The sequence below is a fragment of the Trematomus bernacchii genome, unplaced genomic scaffold (assembly GCF_902827165.1).
Source record: "Trematomus bernacchii unplaced genomic scaffold, fTreBer1.1, whole genome shotgun sequence".
Lineage (NCBI taxonomy): Eukaryota > Metazoa > Chordata > Actinopteri > Perciformes > Nototheniidae > Trematomus > Trematomus bernacchii.
The window spans coordinates 2,834,848-2,852,027 of NW_022987477.1; the positions used below are offsets into that span (position 1 = coordinate 2,834,848).

At 43.8% G+C, this 17,180-nt stretch overlaps 2 protein-coding genes across 2 annotated transcripts; one reads left to right on the forward strand and one right to left on the reverse strand.

Moving 5' to 3' along the window:
* Positions 1-698: 698 nt before the first annotated feature.
* Positions 699-6,166, reverse strand: rnf6 (ring finger protein (C3H2C3 type) 6). Its single transcript, XM_034147973.1, has 4 exons — positions 6,060-6,166; positions 4,888-5,043; positions 4,546-4,710; positions 699-4,295 (listed from the first exon to the last, which is right to left on the reverse strand). Exons 2-4 carry the CDS (start codon positions 5,027-5,029, stop codon positions 2,458-2,460), a joined length of 2,145 nt encoding a protein of 714 aa, XP_034003864.1. The 5' UTR covers positions 5,030-5,043; positions 6,060-6,166; the 3' UTR covers positions 699-2,457.
* A 357-nt stretch (positions 6,167-6,523) lies between these two features.
* Positions 6,524-16,419, forward strand: cdk8 (cyclin-dependent kinase 8). Its single transcript, XM_034149474.1, has 13 exons — positions 6,524-6,941; positions 8,883-8,958; positions 9,290-9,400; positions 10,685-10,825; positions 11,867-11,924; positions 12,011-12,142; positions 12,234-12,377; positions 13,034-13,103; positions 13,241-13,313; positions 13,460-13,557; positions 13,709-13,796; positions 13,908-14,066; positions 15,193-16,419. The coding sequence occupies exons 1-13, from the start codon at positions 6,814-6,816 to the stop codon at positions 15,316-15,318; spliced, it is 1,404 nt and encodes a 467-aa protein (XP_034005365.1). The 5' UTR covers positions 6,524-6,813; the 3' UTR covers positions 15,319-16,419.
* Positions 16,420-17,180: the final 761 nt, after the last annotated feature.

Sequence of the window (17,180 nt, forward strand, 5' to 3'; positions counted from 1 at the left end):
ATGGAATAAACTGCTTTGGACGATATGGAAATATGGCTAAGAAAAAGAGGTTTATTTTACAGTTGCTCAATTGATCATTTAGCACAAAGGGGATGACCGTTAACACAATCTAGTTTAACAGTAGTACCTATAACTTTTTGTTAGAGAAAAGTCCTAGGTAATTTAATTGACTCAGTCAAATAAACACTAAGCGACACACTACACTGCAAAATCTAGCTAATGTTAGTTAACTTAAGTTTGCTATTATAAGCTATTAGCTATAGTTTGCTAATAATAGCTAACTAGCTATGTTAGCACGTAACTAGTCAGTCAATGTGGTGAGTATTGAACGAGGGATACATTTTGTTTAGACATTAAACTTGTCCTTTTTAAAATGAGCTATGAATTATTTCTTAATTCAACAATTATCAAACTACTGCAGTTTACTTAAACATGGTGGACAAGAGAGAGTGCCAACGTAAAACCGTTAGGTTACAACTCACCCCATCGTAGACAGTTTAACGGCAATATCAATTCAAGCCACCAAAACGTACATTTTTACAATTAAGTGCACAGTATCATCCACTTGCCCTTTGTTCAATTGTATAACAGATTTGTAAAAACAAAATGGATCAATCCAAATAGCCCGTTGGTAGCTCGAGTGGTTAGCCGTTGATAAGGGTCGTGTGCACAAACAGTATACTCATTTAAACCAGATGTCCAAGCATAACAAAGCTGCATTTTATTTCATTGTCAAGGAGAAGAGAAGAAAACCCATGTCTTCATTGTATTACATAGTAACATATTTATCTTAACTGTTTACTCTCATCACATTGTAACATAATACATATTTCAAAAGTTGATTTCCATCTTATTAAATAGGAACAGAATAACTATTCACTTCAATGGCCCCAACCTAATGTTTGTAAAGTGGAACAAAAGCCTATAGAGAATCTGGGTTTACTGGGACACTGGCCTTTCCTTCAAAACACAAACAAACTTACATGCACACACACACAATTAAATCATACACATACTCACCTCTCATTCTTACATACAGCTGAATCATTCCTAGAGTCGTAGTGACATGTGAACTGCAGAGATGTAGTATTTCCTGTGTACTGTTATTGATGTGCAAAAGGACCCTGGTGATAACACAAAGACTAGGAGATTGAGCTAAATAATTCACCTGTGCTACATTAATGCCAAAATGTGTGCATGTAATGTAGACCAACTGTAAAGAGTGTACAGAAATCACATTACTAACACTGCCTTATTCAGGTGTTGCACTCCAGCAGAACATTTAATTTTGAGCCAAATCTAAAGTTAAAATTATTTTCCAGCGCCTATCTCATCCCAAATGATCTGAGATTTTGCAAAACACTAGAAAAATCGACTTTCTTTCATACCATGATCGGAGTTTTTGCTCAATAGATGTATCAAGTACTCGATGCAATTTCAATTACACCGGTCCATGGGTCAGGTATGAAACAGCAACAGGAACCAAGAAGAAACATTGATTTCAGGGTAAACAAGACTTTGTTTTTAAGTGTAGATGATAATCAGGCATTACAATGTAAACAACAATGAACAGCAAAACAAAGAATACTGTCTCTTCTCTCTGTATTGCACAACTCCTACTACATTTTACATCTCTGAATTCCTGATTATCACATGCCTTCTGCATTTCATTTAAATTGTGCTGCTCACATTGATAATGTTAATGACTCCAACATTTTAGTGACTGACTTCTATGGATGAAATCTGTATTGCAATTATATAGAATAAGTGTATCGAACGGGCTTAAACAAATATTACTAAACATACAGAATAAAACTTATTTCAAACTGAAATATATAGCTCATACACATCCCAAAAACTCATACGTTTCTTAACCAGCTGTAAAGGGTCACCTTCAAATGGAGGCCGAAGCTTTAAAATGGTGACTTAAAGAAAAAAGGTTTCTGCTTCCATTTTAAACAGTTGTCATGTGAGGAGCGGCTTGCTTTAAAACTCTTAAATACAAGCAGTGTCGAGTTATTTACAGCTTATACGGAATAAATCAAATCTAGAAGTGTTTTGTGGAGACCAGTTGTGACAAAGAGACGTCACATGTTTCAGACATTAAAGTGAGACTAGTCAGCAGCGGCTACAGGAGCTCCTTAAGCATTAATGCCATCCATTGACACGGGCGTCTTAAGCTTTGTGACAGAGACCAGATAAACATAGGTCATAGGAAGATTAACTTAAAACAGTAAGAAGTTGCTGAAAACAAAGTCTAAAAAAATAAAGTTTTGTTAATTCTCTGCATTTATAGTTTCTTTTTTTCTGCACTTTTGGTTCAACCTTCCCCACTTCAAACACAATTGATATTTTCAAAGAAAAGTAACCATGAAAGCGCTATGTACATGCAAAGCCCACTTGGGTCTGCTCGGTTCAGCCAGCCAGGAACTTGATAGTTGTTTGTGAGCAAATAGGTCAGTCATGATGCACTGCGAGGATGGGCTGCCTGCAGATGGGGCAGGTGTTGTTTTCAGAGAGCCAGCGGTCGATGCAGTGGATGTGAAACTCATGGGAGCAGGGCAGGCGCCGCAGCTTGTTGCCCTGGGCATACTCATTGATGCAAACACTGCACGCTCTACCTATCTCCCCCTCCAGGTTGGCCTGACCATAGGTGCGTGTGACTAGATTGTCAATCTGCTCTTTGGTCAGGCCCCTAGGATGTTCGTCATCCTCCTCGTCATTGAGCAAGAAGAAGTGCGCCAGCCTCAGGATGGGTAGAGTACCGTTTTCTACCAGGTTGTTGGTGTCTCTGCTGGTCGCTCGTCCCTCTGTGGGGCTCACTACCGCTGCTCCCAGCCTGGCCTGCCCACCCTGTTCCTCCTCACTTCCCACCTGCCCCACCCTTTCCTGATCCACCCCACCTGTACCAACCTGGCCAGCTACGCTCTCATTCGTATGTAAACGAGTAGCTGGACCGGTGCTACTATTGGTAACACTAGCATCTGCATGGCTAGGTGCAACAGTTTCAGAATCTGCCTCTGTCTCCATTAGGGAACTCAGCTCCCCAAATCCGGTCATGATCTGGCGCAGGATGGAGCGCAGGGCGGTGGAGTTAGGCTCCCCCAGGCCCGTCTCACTGATGCGCCTCAGAGGAATCCGGATAGTGCTCACATAGGTGCGGATCCCCGCTCGCTCGGAGCGGGAGATGGTGCGCCTGAATCCACCACTGTCACTCTCAAATGTGACAGTATTCTCAGCCACCCTGGCGCGGGAACGCGTTCTGCTGGCGATGCTGTCCCGATCGCGGTTTTCACCAGGTCGGATCCTTCTAACCTGCAGGTCCAACATGATGGTGGGGTGACGTCGCACCGCTGAACTTCCAGCTCCCGCTGCATGCGATTCACTTTCACGTTCTCCTGTTTCTGCAGCTGGCTCAGATAGAACTGCAGGTTCTGCCACAGTCTCCACGGAAACAGAGCTTGTGCCACTGCCTGGCTCAGCAGTGTGGATGCTGGAGCCACTGACTCCACTGCTTAATGGTAGAGTGTTACCGGCAACAGGTATTCTATGCAAGGGGGAACGGCTGCGCCTCGACAAGCGTGGAGAAACCCCGCTCCCTGCTGCAGCTCTGCGTGCACGGCCACGTGAACGAGTCCTACTGCCACGGGATTCGTGTCCATCTGCTGGAGACCCTGCCAGCGGTGACACACGGGGACAGTCTATAGAAGCAGACATACCATCACTGGCCTGCTCTACCTCTGCATTCACCCCTTGATGTTGCAAATGTGTAGTTTGATCAAGAGGAGGGTTGGGAACACTAGGGGGAGGGGCTAAAGAGTGCAAAGTGGCACTTCTCCTCTGAGCAGCCGCTGGGGGGGCAGCTGGTGCAGGAAGTGAAGAGGGAATCATGGAAAGAGTGGTAGCGCTGCTGCGTGTACGGCGTGTCTGAATCCTCCGACTGAGGGCTGGGCGGGGGTTGTTGTACGGGACTAGCCTAGGTGTGGATAAAGGGCGAAAGTGGGAGAAAGTAGAAGCAGTGCGTATGGAGGGTGAGGTTGTGTTTGGGGCAGTCACTGGCAGCTCTGCAGAGTCCGTAGCATCATTATGCTCCCCCGGCTCTGGCTGATCATGGTTAATGTTGATCTCCAGGCTAAAGCGGAATTCTCCACTGTTGGGGTTGGTCCGGCTGACGGCACGCCATGTCTGGTTGCCACTCTGCCCACTGCGAGTAGCATTACCAGTGCGTCTGAAAGTGTTAAGCCACTCCAGTAATGAGTCACCGTTAGACGTTTCTGCTCCAGGCTCTGTGCCCCCTGTAAAAAAATATATATGGGTAAGACTGTAAACAAAAAAATCCAAAAATCAGTTCTCCTGTATTGGGAAACCCTTACAGAGCTATTGATATTTCCTGCTGACAACTTGATTTCAAATCTTGCAAGATTATTATGTGATGTTTGTTGGCTTCTTTGTTAATCAATACTGATCAAACTCAAGTCATATTGGATTAATAATAGGGAAAGCAAGATAACAAAGATCAGATAAAACTAAATTCCTCCTCCCTACCTGCTCCTCGTCTCCCTCCAGGCCCTCTCTCCTCTCTGTCACCGCTGCTGCCCTGCTGCTCTCCAGCATCAGCAGCCTGCGGACGCTGCTCAGTGAGGGGCTGAGACGACATGCGCTCTTTTGCGCCATCAAGGCGGTGTCGAAGCTCCTCAGCAGTCACCTCCCCTGTGAAACATATGAACATGCGGGGTGTCATGTGCTGTCAACAGCAAAGTGCCAAGAATAACTGTCCTATTGTGAGAGCAGATTATGATATCAAACAGTCACATATTGTATTCTTTGTTATCTGCTTGATAAAAGCATGTAATCTAACATGACATAACAACATGTGTCCCTCCTCACCAGGTGTGCCCAGCAGGTTGCTGTCTCTCATTAGGCGGTACTCCTCTTCATTCAAGTCATTAATGAAGTGATAGTATGCCTCCTCCCGACGAAGACGCTCTGCTTGCCTACGCCGTTCATCTCCCCCACCAGGAGGGTCCATCACCGTGAAAAGTGCTGGCAGACAGAAGGGATTGTCAGTAAGGCCTGGAATGCCCACTATAGTATTCCACATAGCATCATAAAATAAGGGCTGAATTCACATGTTAAGCCTCTGCAATTCCACTGAGGAAGTGGACATGGTCCTATGTGATTATAATATATTGTTGAGGCAAATTACTATTTGGGTATCTTTTGGAAAGATAAAGAATATAATGTTTATCTGAGTTCTATATCTTTCACCTTGTTAACTAAATATTATAGCTAACATTGAATGCAGATAGGCGTTGTTTTAATAACTTAGCCATTCTATTATTCACTCCTGACTAATTTCTAGCCGAGGACGACATCCATTTTCTATCGAAAGACTCCACCAGCAAGGGAGTGAGGAAGGCTACAGTAATCTTGCTAATGTTTAGCACGGACAACGTAGTATGTGGATAAATTCTCCTTCATTCACTGTAAGGAACAGCCAATAAAGATCCATTTAACAACGTAGTCTTCATGAGAGCTAATGTTAGCCAAGTTACAACAGCAGCTACGGAAGGCCATGTTGAAAGCAGGGGAATAAAGCAACAAAACTGGCGTTGTCATCCTGGTTAGCCACCAATCACAGGCCTAGTGTTAATGACGGACAGGCTCAGCGTCCAATCACTGCTCTGCTAAGGCGGGCCATGATAAAACTAAACGGAGGTCTCGTCCAAGTAAACGCAGGGCAAAGAAGACAAAGAATGTAGTCAGCTGTATGACATAAATAGAAATCAAAACGGCCATGCCTGGCCATGACAAACTACGCAAAGACAACAGACAGTTTTGTAGACACTTCCACATTCCAGACGTTTAAATGCGCAACGGTTTAGATGCTAAACGAATGTAGCATTTTAGCTCATCTAATGTTAGCGGACAGCAGAATAACTCCTAAGATATAAATGTGACAAACTGTTTAATTAACAAGTCAATGTAAACGGAGCATAACACTCAACCATAGCATTGTTTTAGAAGAGATGTCAATGATGTCAAAAAGAATTTACTACCTGACAAAGCAGCGATAATATGGACGGTTTGCTTTGCTGTCCCTTCTCTCTCAACCAAGATGGGACCAGTGGTGCTACACTAAACACGTCCGTCAAACCCAACCTCCCTGGGTAGATTGGTTCCTATGTAACGCAGCAACTGCCAAACATGTCTCATCTTGTTTTGTTAAAAAATGGGTACACGGATTGTAACAACAATGACTATAAGTATTATATAAAATACAGTTACTTTTTTTGTCCATCTGGAAGTGACTTTTTGTAAATTGCAATTTGTGTAATTTCTGTTTTTATCTTTAATATTGTATGCATGCCTCTTGATTAATATTTTGCTATTTTAGGCTCTTAACTTTTGCTGTTTTAATAGAAATCCCCCCTCCGGATAAAGTTGTTTATGATGTGATTCTGATAAACATCTTCTTTAGCTCTTTCTCTGCTGCGTTTGCAGGGTTTGTCTTCACGACAGTTTTGCGACAGTGCCGTACAGAGTGAAGTCTCTCCAGATACCGGCTGAGGGAAACGCAGCAACAAGAGAAAGGAAAACATTTCAGTCTCGTTTTTTCCAACTTGGATTCTCACCCAACACCGTGCATCCCCTCCGGTAGGAACAATTTGACCGGAAAACTCCATGCTGAAGCTGGGCTGCGGACGAGAGAAATCTACTGAACCGAGCTCGCGGTTGTAGCCTAGTTGCCTCCCAAAAGCGACGCTTTAAAAAGGGAAGGAGAATACACCTATAGCACAAACTGTGGGGAAAATGGACTATGATTTTAAAGTGAAGCTGACCGGCGAAAGAGAGCGCGTCGAGGACCTGTTTGAGTACGAGGGCTGCAAAGTGGGAAGAGGCACCTACGGTCATGTTTACAAGGCGAAGAGAAAAGATGGGTGAGTGGAAGAGCAGGCCTCTACCCCCCCTCCCTCTCCTAAATACAGTTAATGTCTGCTATATTCCTCGTATGCAATATATAAAGACATATGGGGATATTTATGGCAATAACCCTTTACTTGTACATTGGTCTTGCATCATAATCTTGCACTATTTAATTCCTACTCAGTTTCTTCGTGCACTGTTTTTATTGTTGTTGTTTTTTTTAAAACATTGAATTACTACTATTTTCCTCGTATGCAATATTTAAATAATTAAAGGGACATTTAATGCAATAACCCTTTAGTTTCTGGATGCTAATGAGTCCCTTTGTGCATAAAAACACAAACATATGCTTCACTATTGTGATCTTTCCTTTTCTGTGATTCAAGACTCAATTAAATATGAAAAGGCCTTATTGTCATATACACAGCAATAAATCCGAGCGTCCTCCAACAATGCATCATAAATAGTGCAAGAAATAACAGAATAGAAATAAATGGTCTTTTTCAAAGTAAATATCTTTACACTTAAACTCACATTCACTATCACGCAGTTGTAAAGAAGCAAACTTAAACTGGTTCTAATTATTCATTGCTAAATCTCATTAAAACGAAGAAGAATTTGTTGGTAAAAGCTCTGCTGCGTTTCACTTGGCGGTGTATCAGAACTGAGTTAAAGAGCCATTCTCTGCCACAGAGCTGCAACACTCACATTCCCCCTCTGAAGAAGTGGAAACACATGCTACAAACATTAGCCTCAACTTGCCTGTAGCATAAACTTATATTTGTGATCATGAAATATGGAAAATCTTACAAAATGTACGCAGAAACACTCAAGAAACCCTTTCCAGCGCCCTGTATTCATCGAAATGCATTTAATATCTATATTTTCCTCATATGCAATATTTTTATATAGAAATAAGGGGGCGATTTAATGCAATTACCCTTTATTGTCTGGAGCTTCCTGTTGTGTATAGCAAATGCTTCACTATTGTGATTGTGGCTTCCCTTTTCTGTGATTCAAGATTAAATTCAAAGATTCAGAGGCTTTATTTTCATATGCACAGTAGCTTCAGTTATGGCAATGCAAATCAGAATCTTACGACCCAGCCTCCTCCAACAATGCAACATAAGTATAGATAAGACGTAAAGAAATAAAGCAAATAAGTGATGGTTATGAAGCATCTATTTTGACCTGTTCCTTTGCACAATCATAGGCAATATTTGAATGAGTAAATCAGAGCATTTGCCGTTGATGTGGTGAATTTAGGATGCAGCCGATGCATGTAGAGGCACTTTTTAACATTGTCAAGTGGCCCTTTTGTGCCCATAACCTTCGTCTATATTCATTCCTTTTTTCTTTTTTTTTTTGATTAAATTGTGAGAGATGACGTTACGATAAGAGGGAAGGATGGGAAATGATGTGCAACACAAGTCCCTGGCTGCACTCAAACTTTCTATACTAATTGGTTCATGATCAGCACCTTACACCTTAAGAAAACAAGCCGTATAAACCGTCTTAACTGTGTCTGGATCAGAGCTGGACTAGGCCCATTTCCATAGCTCGAGCACACAGAAGAGCCCCAAAGTGTTTAAAGATGTGAGTGTTGGCTTTAGGAGGCTGCTTTTTATGAGACTCTGTGAGCTGCAGCATTTGGATGGAGCCCAAAGAAGCACAAAGCATAAGATGATTTAGGCCAGGAGGAGGGAGGGGTTATAACCGATTCACTCAAATCCGAGCTAGTCCCAGTGCTCGGTTTGACCCTCGCTGGCTGCCATACAGCGCCTGTTTCCTCTCCCCTTGTTTTGTTTGAGCCTCAGAGGTGAGCTAGATTACACAAATGTGGATGTAATGCAGCTCGGCCTCTTCTCCCCCCTTCATGTTTCTGTGCAGTCGGCTCTCAGGGGCCACAGTCTGGTCTGGTGTTGATGTTGCTCTGCCTCTCTTTCTGTTTGCAGGAAGGATGATAAGGACTACGCCCTCAAGCAGATTGAAGGCACCGGCATCTCCATGTCAGCCTGCAGAGAGATCGCAGTAAGGCTTACTTTGTCCCTTTGCTTGGTCTCTGTTCAGCACACTCATGCCCTGCATAGGTGGCTTAATTAATAACCTCCACAAAGTAGCTATAGTCAGGTAAACAACAAACGTGAAACAGGACCACAGAAGAAGAAAATTGACATTCTTGGGAAGAGACAATATTTTATTGTCTTGCATTAAGTTGTACAGGTGATATTGTGTCCACTCACAGTACATTCCCCACTTTTAGTCACTGGAAGCATTATCTAGCACAAATAGGCTTTTTGTAATTCGTGTTTTCTACCATGAGAGTGTGTGTATGTCCTCTAAGTGGATCTGTGTGTTGCAGCTGCTGCGGGAGCTGAAGCATCCCAACGTCATCTCCCTGCAGAAGGTGTTCCTGTCACACGCAGACCGAAAAGTCTGGCTGCTCTTTGACTATGCCGAACATGACCTCTGGGTAAGTCACACACACGCACACGCACACGCACACACACACACATACACACAACACACACCAGCTGCATGACATACAAGGGATGCATGATATTACATATATGTTTCCACCCATGTTTGCCCTATTGCAGACAATTAATGCACATATTTTTTCCCACCTAATTACAGAAAAATCTCTCCTGAAAGTTGAATAGACATGAACGATACTCTCCTCGGACAATTAATGAAAGCAAAACCAATAATATAAATAAAACTTCCACCACAACATTTGCTTTTATGAATTTGCATTGCTTTGTCAACTGTTCTTTTCATGTGCGCATATACACCTCCTCTTATTAGATTAAATATTCAGTTCTGCCGATGCCGATATATCATTTTAAAGCCTATACAAATGGCATGTTGATATCATTGTGCGTCCCAAAAATATAATGCAATATTGTTCATTGAATATGCCACCATGAGCGGGAATGCATAGTTTGGATATAATTACGTTTTAATAATGTCTTTAATAGTTTAGTCCAGGGGTCGGCAACCCCTGGCACGTGTGCCACCGTAACCAGTGGCACACTAGGAATAAGTGGAATAAGTGTGCAAAATATTTTAATTGTATTTTCGGATCCTGAACGAGACCGCCGTCAGAGCGCGTCTCCCCGTTACCTGCAGAAGGAAGCCATGCACGCAACGCAGCCCCGCTCTCTTTAACTCCAGTCGACTTGCTGCTGCTTTCCTAGTGCTGCCGAGCGCGCCCGCACTTCACAAATTGCAGTAGGCTACCCATAAGGAGCTGTACAAATGCCGCAGTTTTTGCGTGGCTGTGTCTTTAGTTGAAAGTCCAGTGGCGATCTGCTCATCTCTCATCGAAAATAATATGCTACACAGGGGCGGACTGGCCATCTGTGTGTTCTGGAGAATCGCAGAACGGACGATCGTCATTATTATTGTGCCGTTTAAAACCAATTATTTAAATTTGTTTTAACAGCATCTGACAGGTGAAAGAGGTCCACACACTGCTTCCCCGCAGCGAGGCTCCCCCCCCCCCGTTGCTAAATCTCATTAAAACGCATAACAAGCAGAATTTGTTGGTTACACTTGGCGGGGAATCAGAACTGAGTTAAAGAGCCTTTCTCTGCCACATAGCTGCAACACTCACATTCCCCCCCCCCCGAAGAAGTGGAAACACATGCAGCAAACATCAGCCTCATCTTGCCTGTAGCATACACTTACATTTGGGACCATGCAAATATGGAAAATCCCCCACTTTAATGACTGTTATCTTGTCTTTCTGTAGCACATCATTAAGTTCCACAGAGCGTCCAAGGCCAACAAGAAGCCCCTGCAGCTGCCCAGAGGAATGGTGAAGTCTCTGCTCTACCAGATCCTGGACGGCATCCATTACCTGCACGCCAACTGGGTCCTCCACAGAGACCTCGTAAGAGAATTGAGGAGGGCATAGAGGGAGGGAAAATATTTTGGAAGAAGGGAAAACAACACAGCAGTTGATGAAAGACTGGAACATTGTTACAGGGTAGAGAAGCGGCCATCTGGTGTTGTATAAATGTGCATGTGTTGAGTTATTGTTCCTAACTGCCTTATTTTACACATCTTAAATGTTATTGTGATTAATGAAGACATTTTACCACATTTAACCAAGATTAGTATGCATTTTCATTTAAACACCCTCTCTAGTTGTTTTAATTCACGTTTTCTTTACTTAAAAACTGAAACTTATTTCCATTTTTGTAGATAATGTGTTCTGAAGAGAACTGTCCAGCTTGGCTTTTCAAGCTTTCTCACTGGTTCTGTATTTTGTTCATCAAAAAAAGTATTCAAGAATAAATTCCCTCAGGTTTTAACATATTTTACCAAAGTGAGATTGAAGAGGTAAGCCTGCTCTCCTGTGGGCTGTAGGTGCATGTTATGTCCACGAGAGGGCAGCAACACAGGGTTTCAATTAGAAGAAGAATTGGGAGGGATGAACCCCTCTTTAATGGTCACACATGCAGAGCACACCGCACACACAGTGACATTTGTTCTCTGCATTTAACCCATCCTAGTACCAAGAGTCTAGTACTAGGAGCAGTGGGCAGCTATTGTACAGCGCCCAGGGAGCAATGGGAGTGGGGGGGGAAGGGGGGTGTCCGGTGCCTTGCTCAAGGGCACCACGGCAGGGCCCAGGAGGTGAACTGGGACCTCTTCAAGTAGCAGTCCACACTCCATATTTAGGTCTGTCCAAGCCCCTACTGACTGAGCCACTGCCGGACTAACCACACACCACATGCAGTACTGTAGCATCTGAAGAAGCATTTCATTCAGTCTCCTTAACCAAACCAGGATCAACACTATATGCTAGTAGTAGCTATAAAGCTCATCTTTTAATTATGGTATTAGTGAAAGCATGAGCTCTTTTTCTCTGTAAATGTTCAAAATATCTGCATTGTTGAAGTCAATGTTGTATCTCTCTTTTCCACAGAAACCAGCTAACATTTTAGTGATGGGAGAAGGGCCAGAGAGGGGCAGAGTAAAGATTGGTGTGTACAATGTCTGCTGTTTTATTAAAAATAATGTATCATTTTAGTTCACTTTTACTTTACTGACTGTAATGTGTGTTGTGCAGCGGACATGGGGTTTGCCCGCCTCTTCAATTCACCGCTGAAGCCTTTAGCCGATCTGGACCCTGTGGTGGTCACCTTCTGGTACCGAGCACCTGAACTGCTGCTGGGGGCTCGGCACTACACCAAAGCCATCGGTGAGATGTGTGCAACACCATCCATCTGCACCTCTTCCCACACTTACAGCCACAAGTGAAATTATATTGAATTGCTCTTTCTTTTCTTCAGATATCTGGGCGATTGGCTGCATCTTTGCAGAGCTGCTGACGTCTGAGCCCATATTCCACTGTCGCCAGGAGGACATCAAGACCAGTAACCCCTACCATCACGACCAACTCGACCGCATCTTCAACGTCATGGGCTTCCCTGCAGGTGAGGGGCAACTGCTGCCGGACTTAAGAAGGGAAATACTCAGGAAAAAAACGGAAAATTAGTTAATTACATACTGATATTCTCGCTATATTGCAAATGCTAGCATACCAAAGTGTTACAGGTTCCTTTTTAATAGTAAATTATGTGAAAGGACATTTCTCCATTCCTAGCAGAGGCAGATTATTTGCCTGTTCTTTTTTCTTAAGGCAGTTCTGTTGGCTCTGAAAACCACTCCACTGACAAGATATCTGAAGCCAAATCACAAACTTCTCCTTGCAGCGTTGCATTTGGGCCTATATCTTCCAGTTCACTTAAGCTGCTGCTGATATGTTCCTTCTACCCTCTCTGCTGCTCTAGTTGTGTAATTCACTTCTCTTTCTGATGGTTATTGTTTTGATTCTGCAGGGCAATTAAGCCTTTCAAATCAGAGAACATTTAAATTGTAAAAAAAAGCATGCAGATGTCAGAAACAGATCTTACCCTGTGAGTCAAAAACAAAACTCAAGATGCTTTTGATGTAACAAGGGGATTGTTGTGGGTAAATCGTAAGCATTAAAAAGATTGCAATCCAGACCCGGCAACCTAAATAATCTGAAGGGAGGAGGGAGGAGGGAGGGTGTGACATGGTGTAATCCTGTCTTTCCTTCATTTGACAGATAAAGACTGGGAGGACATCAAAAAGATGCCAGAACACTCCACGCTGATGAAAGACTTTAGGAGGAACACGTGAGTGAGCACAGTCGCACTGTCCTACTTTTCACTAAGATCAGAAACAAGAGTTAGAGCAAAGCAAAGAGCTATGTCTGCTGGCAAAAAGACAACCGTGTAATAAAGTCTGCAAATGTGTTTCTTTGCCATCACAGATACACAAACTGCAGCCTTACAAAGTACATGGAAAAACATAAAGTGAAACCAGACAGCAAAGCATTCCACTTGGTGAGTGAAAATGCCTTGAATTAGGGCGATTGCATGTCATTTGCATAATTAAAATGCACTATACAATCAAGTTTGGTTCTCAATGACCAATGGAGCATGCTTTGTCATTATGCCGCCGCTATTAATGGCTTCCTGTGTCATTAAAGCTGCAGAAGCTGCTCACCATGGACCCCATCCGCAGAATCACATCAGAGCAGGCCATGCAGGACCCCTACTTTTTAGAGGAGCCCCTGCCGACTTCAGAGTGAGACACAGCACACACACACACTGTATCAGACTCCTTGGCTCGAGTCACATGACCCGAGGGATGCCGCCCCCCCACTGGTCCCTTAGCTAATTGGCTCGGAGCCTTTTTGAATGAATGTTTGACGATTCTCTCTGCCTGTTTTCTCCAGTGTGTTTGCAGGCTGCCAGATTCCCTACCCCAAGAGGGAGTTCCTGACGGAGGAGGAGCCGGAGGACAAAGCAGAGAAAGTAAGAAATGTAATCAAAGCGCATTCATTACCTTCCAAACATGCAAAATGGAATCATTGTAATAAAGACAGTCAAAAAATAACACATGCAGTCCAATGTTCTTTTGTCATTTTATACTAGAAAAACCAGCAGCAGCAACAGGGGAACAACCACACAAATGGGGCGGGGCACACCGGTAACCAAGACAACAGCCACACCCAGGGCCCGCCTCTGAAGAAAGTGCGAGTCGTCCCCCCCACCACTACCTCAGGTGGCCTCATCATGAACTCAGACTACCAGGTAGGGGTCTTCTCCGTCAACAGAAAATACTAGGGCTGTTAATAACGCGTTAACGCAAAAAAATGTTAACGCCACTAATTATTTGAACGTGCGATTAACGCATGTGTATTTGTCCTCGGCCCGCCCCGTGGTTTCAGAGCCCAAAGGCTTGACGTTGTTGTTGTTGTTGTTAGTTGGATAGTGGGAGATTCTAGCGAGAGATATGGATACAAAAAAAGGTGTTTTAAACAGCAAGCCAAGCCCACAGCTGATGCCGACAGCCCCGCACCTGCCGCTCGCTTTGCCGGGGAGACGCCTGGACAACAACAGCGATAGCTAAATGGGTGGCTACAGCTTAACATTGTGGAGGACGAGGGGCTGCGTGAGATCATTCGGATCGCATCCAACGTGTCGACTGCACATCACAGCGCATTATTTTGACCCTAGGTGGGAACTTCAGTCTCATGCTTTGACTGTTATGAAGACAGGAGCGGCATTTCGCTGACAACTGTAAACAGGCTTGTTTGTTTGAGCAACTGGCTCAGTGCAAAGAAGAACACAGGGTTGGGAGAGAGTGAAGAGAGAGAGAGAGAGAGAGAGGTTCCAGGTTGTTGTGTTGAGAATATTCAGGAGAATATTTGTCATTGTTCCAATGATAATAAACAAACATTTGCATAAAGCATATTTGTCCACTCATATGTTGATAAGAGTATTAAAAACTTGAAAAATATTCCTCTGAGGTACATTTAGAACAGATAAAATATGTGCAATTAATTTGCGATTAACTATGTACATCATAGAAAATACATATTACTTTGTTTTTATTTAAGTCATATTATACTGTACGTATTATTTTTCGGGTATATCTATATTTCTCTTATATTATTTTGTTTTTCTTACAATGTATCATCTTTAACTGTGTTTATATATACACCAAGGACAATTCCTCGTCTGTGTAAACCTACTTGGCAATAAACCTGTTTCTGATTCAAAATATACTTTTGCATTTGACCACAGTTGTGAGGGGCTGGAAAAAGGCATGACAATGTTTGTCCTTGAATTTGACCTTGGACAAAGTGCAGGAACCCTGTGCAAACCGAATCTAAGAGTGTTCTTTAATGTCTTCTTGTTTTCGTCCTCCCTGCAGCGCTCCAATCCACACGCTGCCTACCAGAACCCTGGACCAAGCACATCACTGCCCCAAAGCAGCATGGGATACTCCTCGACCTCCCAGCAGCCGCCGCAGTACTCCCACCAGACCCACCGCTACTGAGACACCCCTCCCACACACACACATATACAATCATACACATATATACGCATACACAGCCCTCACCCTGCCCATCTGAAAGAATGTACTGAGGGATGTGGTGGGGATGTCCAAGGCAACAAACCCCCCCCCAACCTACAGAGGGCACTTTCTCTGCAGCAGGCTGTTAGGTCAGCACTTCTTCAAGATAACACACACATTTCCCCGGTGTTAGAACACGACTTTTAGAGCAACACCTGCAGGGTGAAACACAAGGAGGAGGAGCGGACACTTTGGTGGAGTCCAACCTGTTTCTGTTTTCTTAATCAGACCAGCCGAGAGAAGATGGCTTGGATTTTTTTTGGGGGGGGGGGGGGGGAACGTTTCGTCTGCTGTGTCATCTCCTCCCCTCTTCTTCTTCACCTGTCTCCACACCCCCACCTTCCCCAGCCATTGACCTTCTTCCCGTTGAAGCTTGGATGAGACTGAGAGCTGCTATGTGACTGCCAGCGGTGACAGATTTCCTGTTCGACTGTCCTCCCGTCTGTCCTCCTGTCTGTCCTCCCGTCTGTCCTCCCGTCTGTCCTCCCGTCTGTCCTCCCGTCTGTCCTCCCGTCTGTCTTCCCGTCTGTCCTCCCGTCTGTCCTCCCGTCTGTCCTCCCGTCTGTCCCCCCGTCTGTCCCCCCGTCTGTCCTCCCGTCTGTCCTCCCGTCTGTCCTCCCGTCTGTCCTCCCGTCTGTCCTCCCGTCTGTCCTCCCGTCTATCCTCCTGTCTATCTGTTTTATTTTGTGTGTGAGGGCTCAGCTGAGGACTGAACTGAGCTGCTGTGATGCATTCTGGGAGGATGTGGAGCCCCCACAGCTGTGACGCGGATGGTTTTTGTTCAGAAGGACAACAAAAAAAAGATGACAAAAAAATATTTTAGTAGTTAATTTAATCAGTTTTCATGGTTTTGTTTTTAACGGCGAGTGTGTCTGAGCGCTCAGCTGCGGTACGCTGTGGGCTAGACGTACTACATGATGACAAAACCAACCAATCGCATGGAGGATGGCAGGCGGAACATGCATTACTGTATTGAAATTTTACATGAAGCAAGTATCCTGACAATAAAAGTGGAAACATTGATATTGTTGTTTGTACGTGGAAGAAGGAACCGAGTAATGCATACTGTTTCCTCTCGCACCGGCAATGACATCCTTTTTTCTTTTGCAATTCCTACTTCATTAAGCTTATTAATATTTCAGTTTATCTTAATAGTTTGCAAGAAATGTGAATGCATTTGCTGGATAGTTTTTGTGATAATCTATACACTACACAGGAAGGCTCTCTATTTTTCAGACACCACAATGTCCTTTTCTTTCATTGACCCTTTGATATGTTGCAATGTAAGTTATTTTAAGACAGCAGGCTTTAAGCTACAGGGCTGCACCACTGCACCACTTCATTACACAGTCACATACATGTGTGCTTTGGCATTCATGGCTAAATCAATTATATATGTTAAACTGGCAGCTGTATAACAAATGCAGGCAGTAGCTTTCCCCCTTGTCCAGGAATATAAATGCATTTTCAATAATGAAAACTCCCTTTCCCTTTCTAGTGGACTCAACCCAGTCTACTGTCTAGAGACTATTCTCTGCTCCCTTTCCCTGCTTAGATGTCTCTCATTCCCCTCTCCCTTTTTGTCTACAAACACACCTAGGAGAGTAAATATCTATGTATAGCAAGCCCAATTTTTGAACCTTTTCCTGCAGGATGCTGGCCAGCTATTTCAGTCTGTTACACAATACTATCCCAGCTCAGTCTCAGCATCACTGTCTGGAGCATGTTTCTAAGCTCCTAAAAAATAACTCTCTAGCTCCCTCTTCTCTGCGTTATCTAAATAG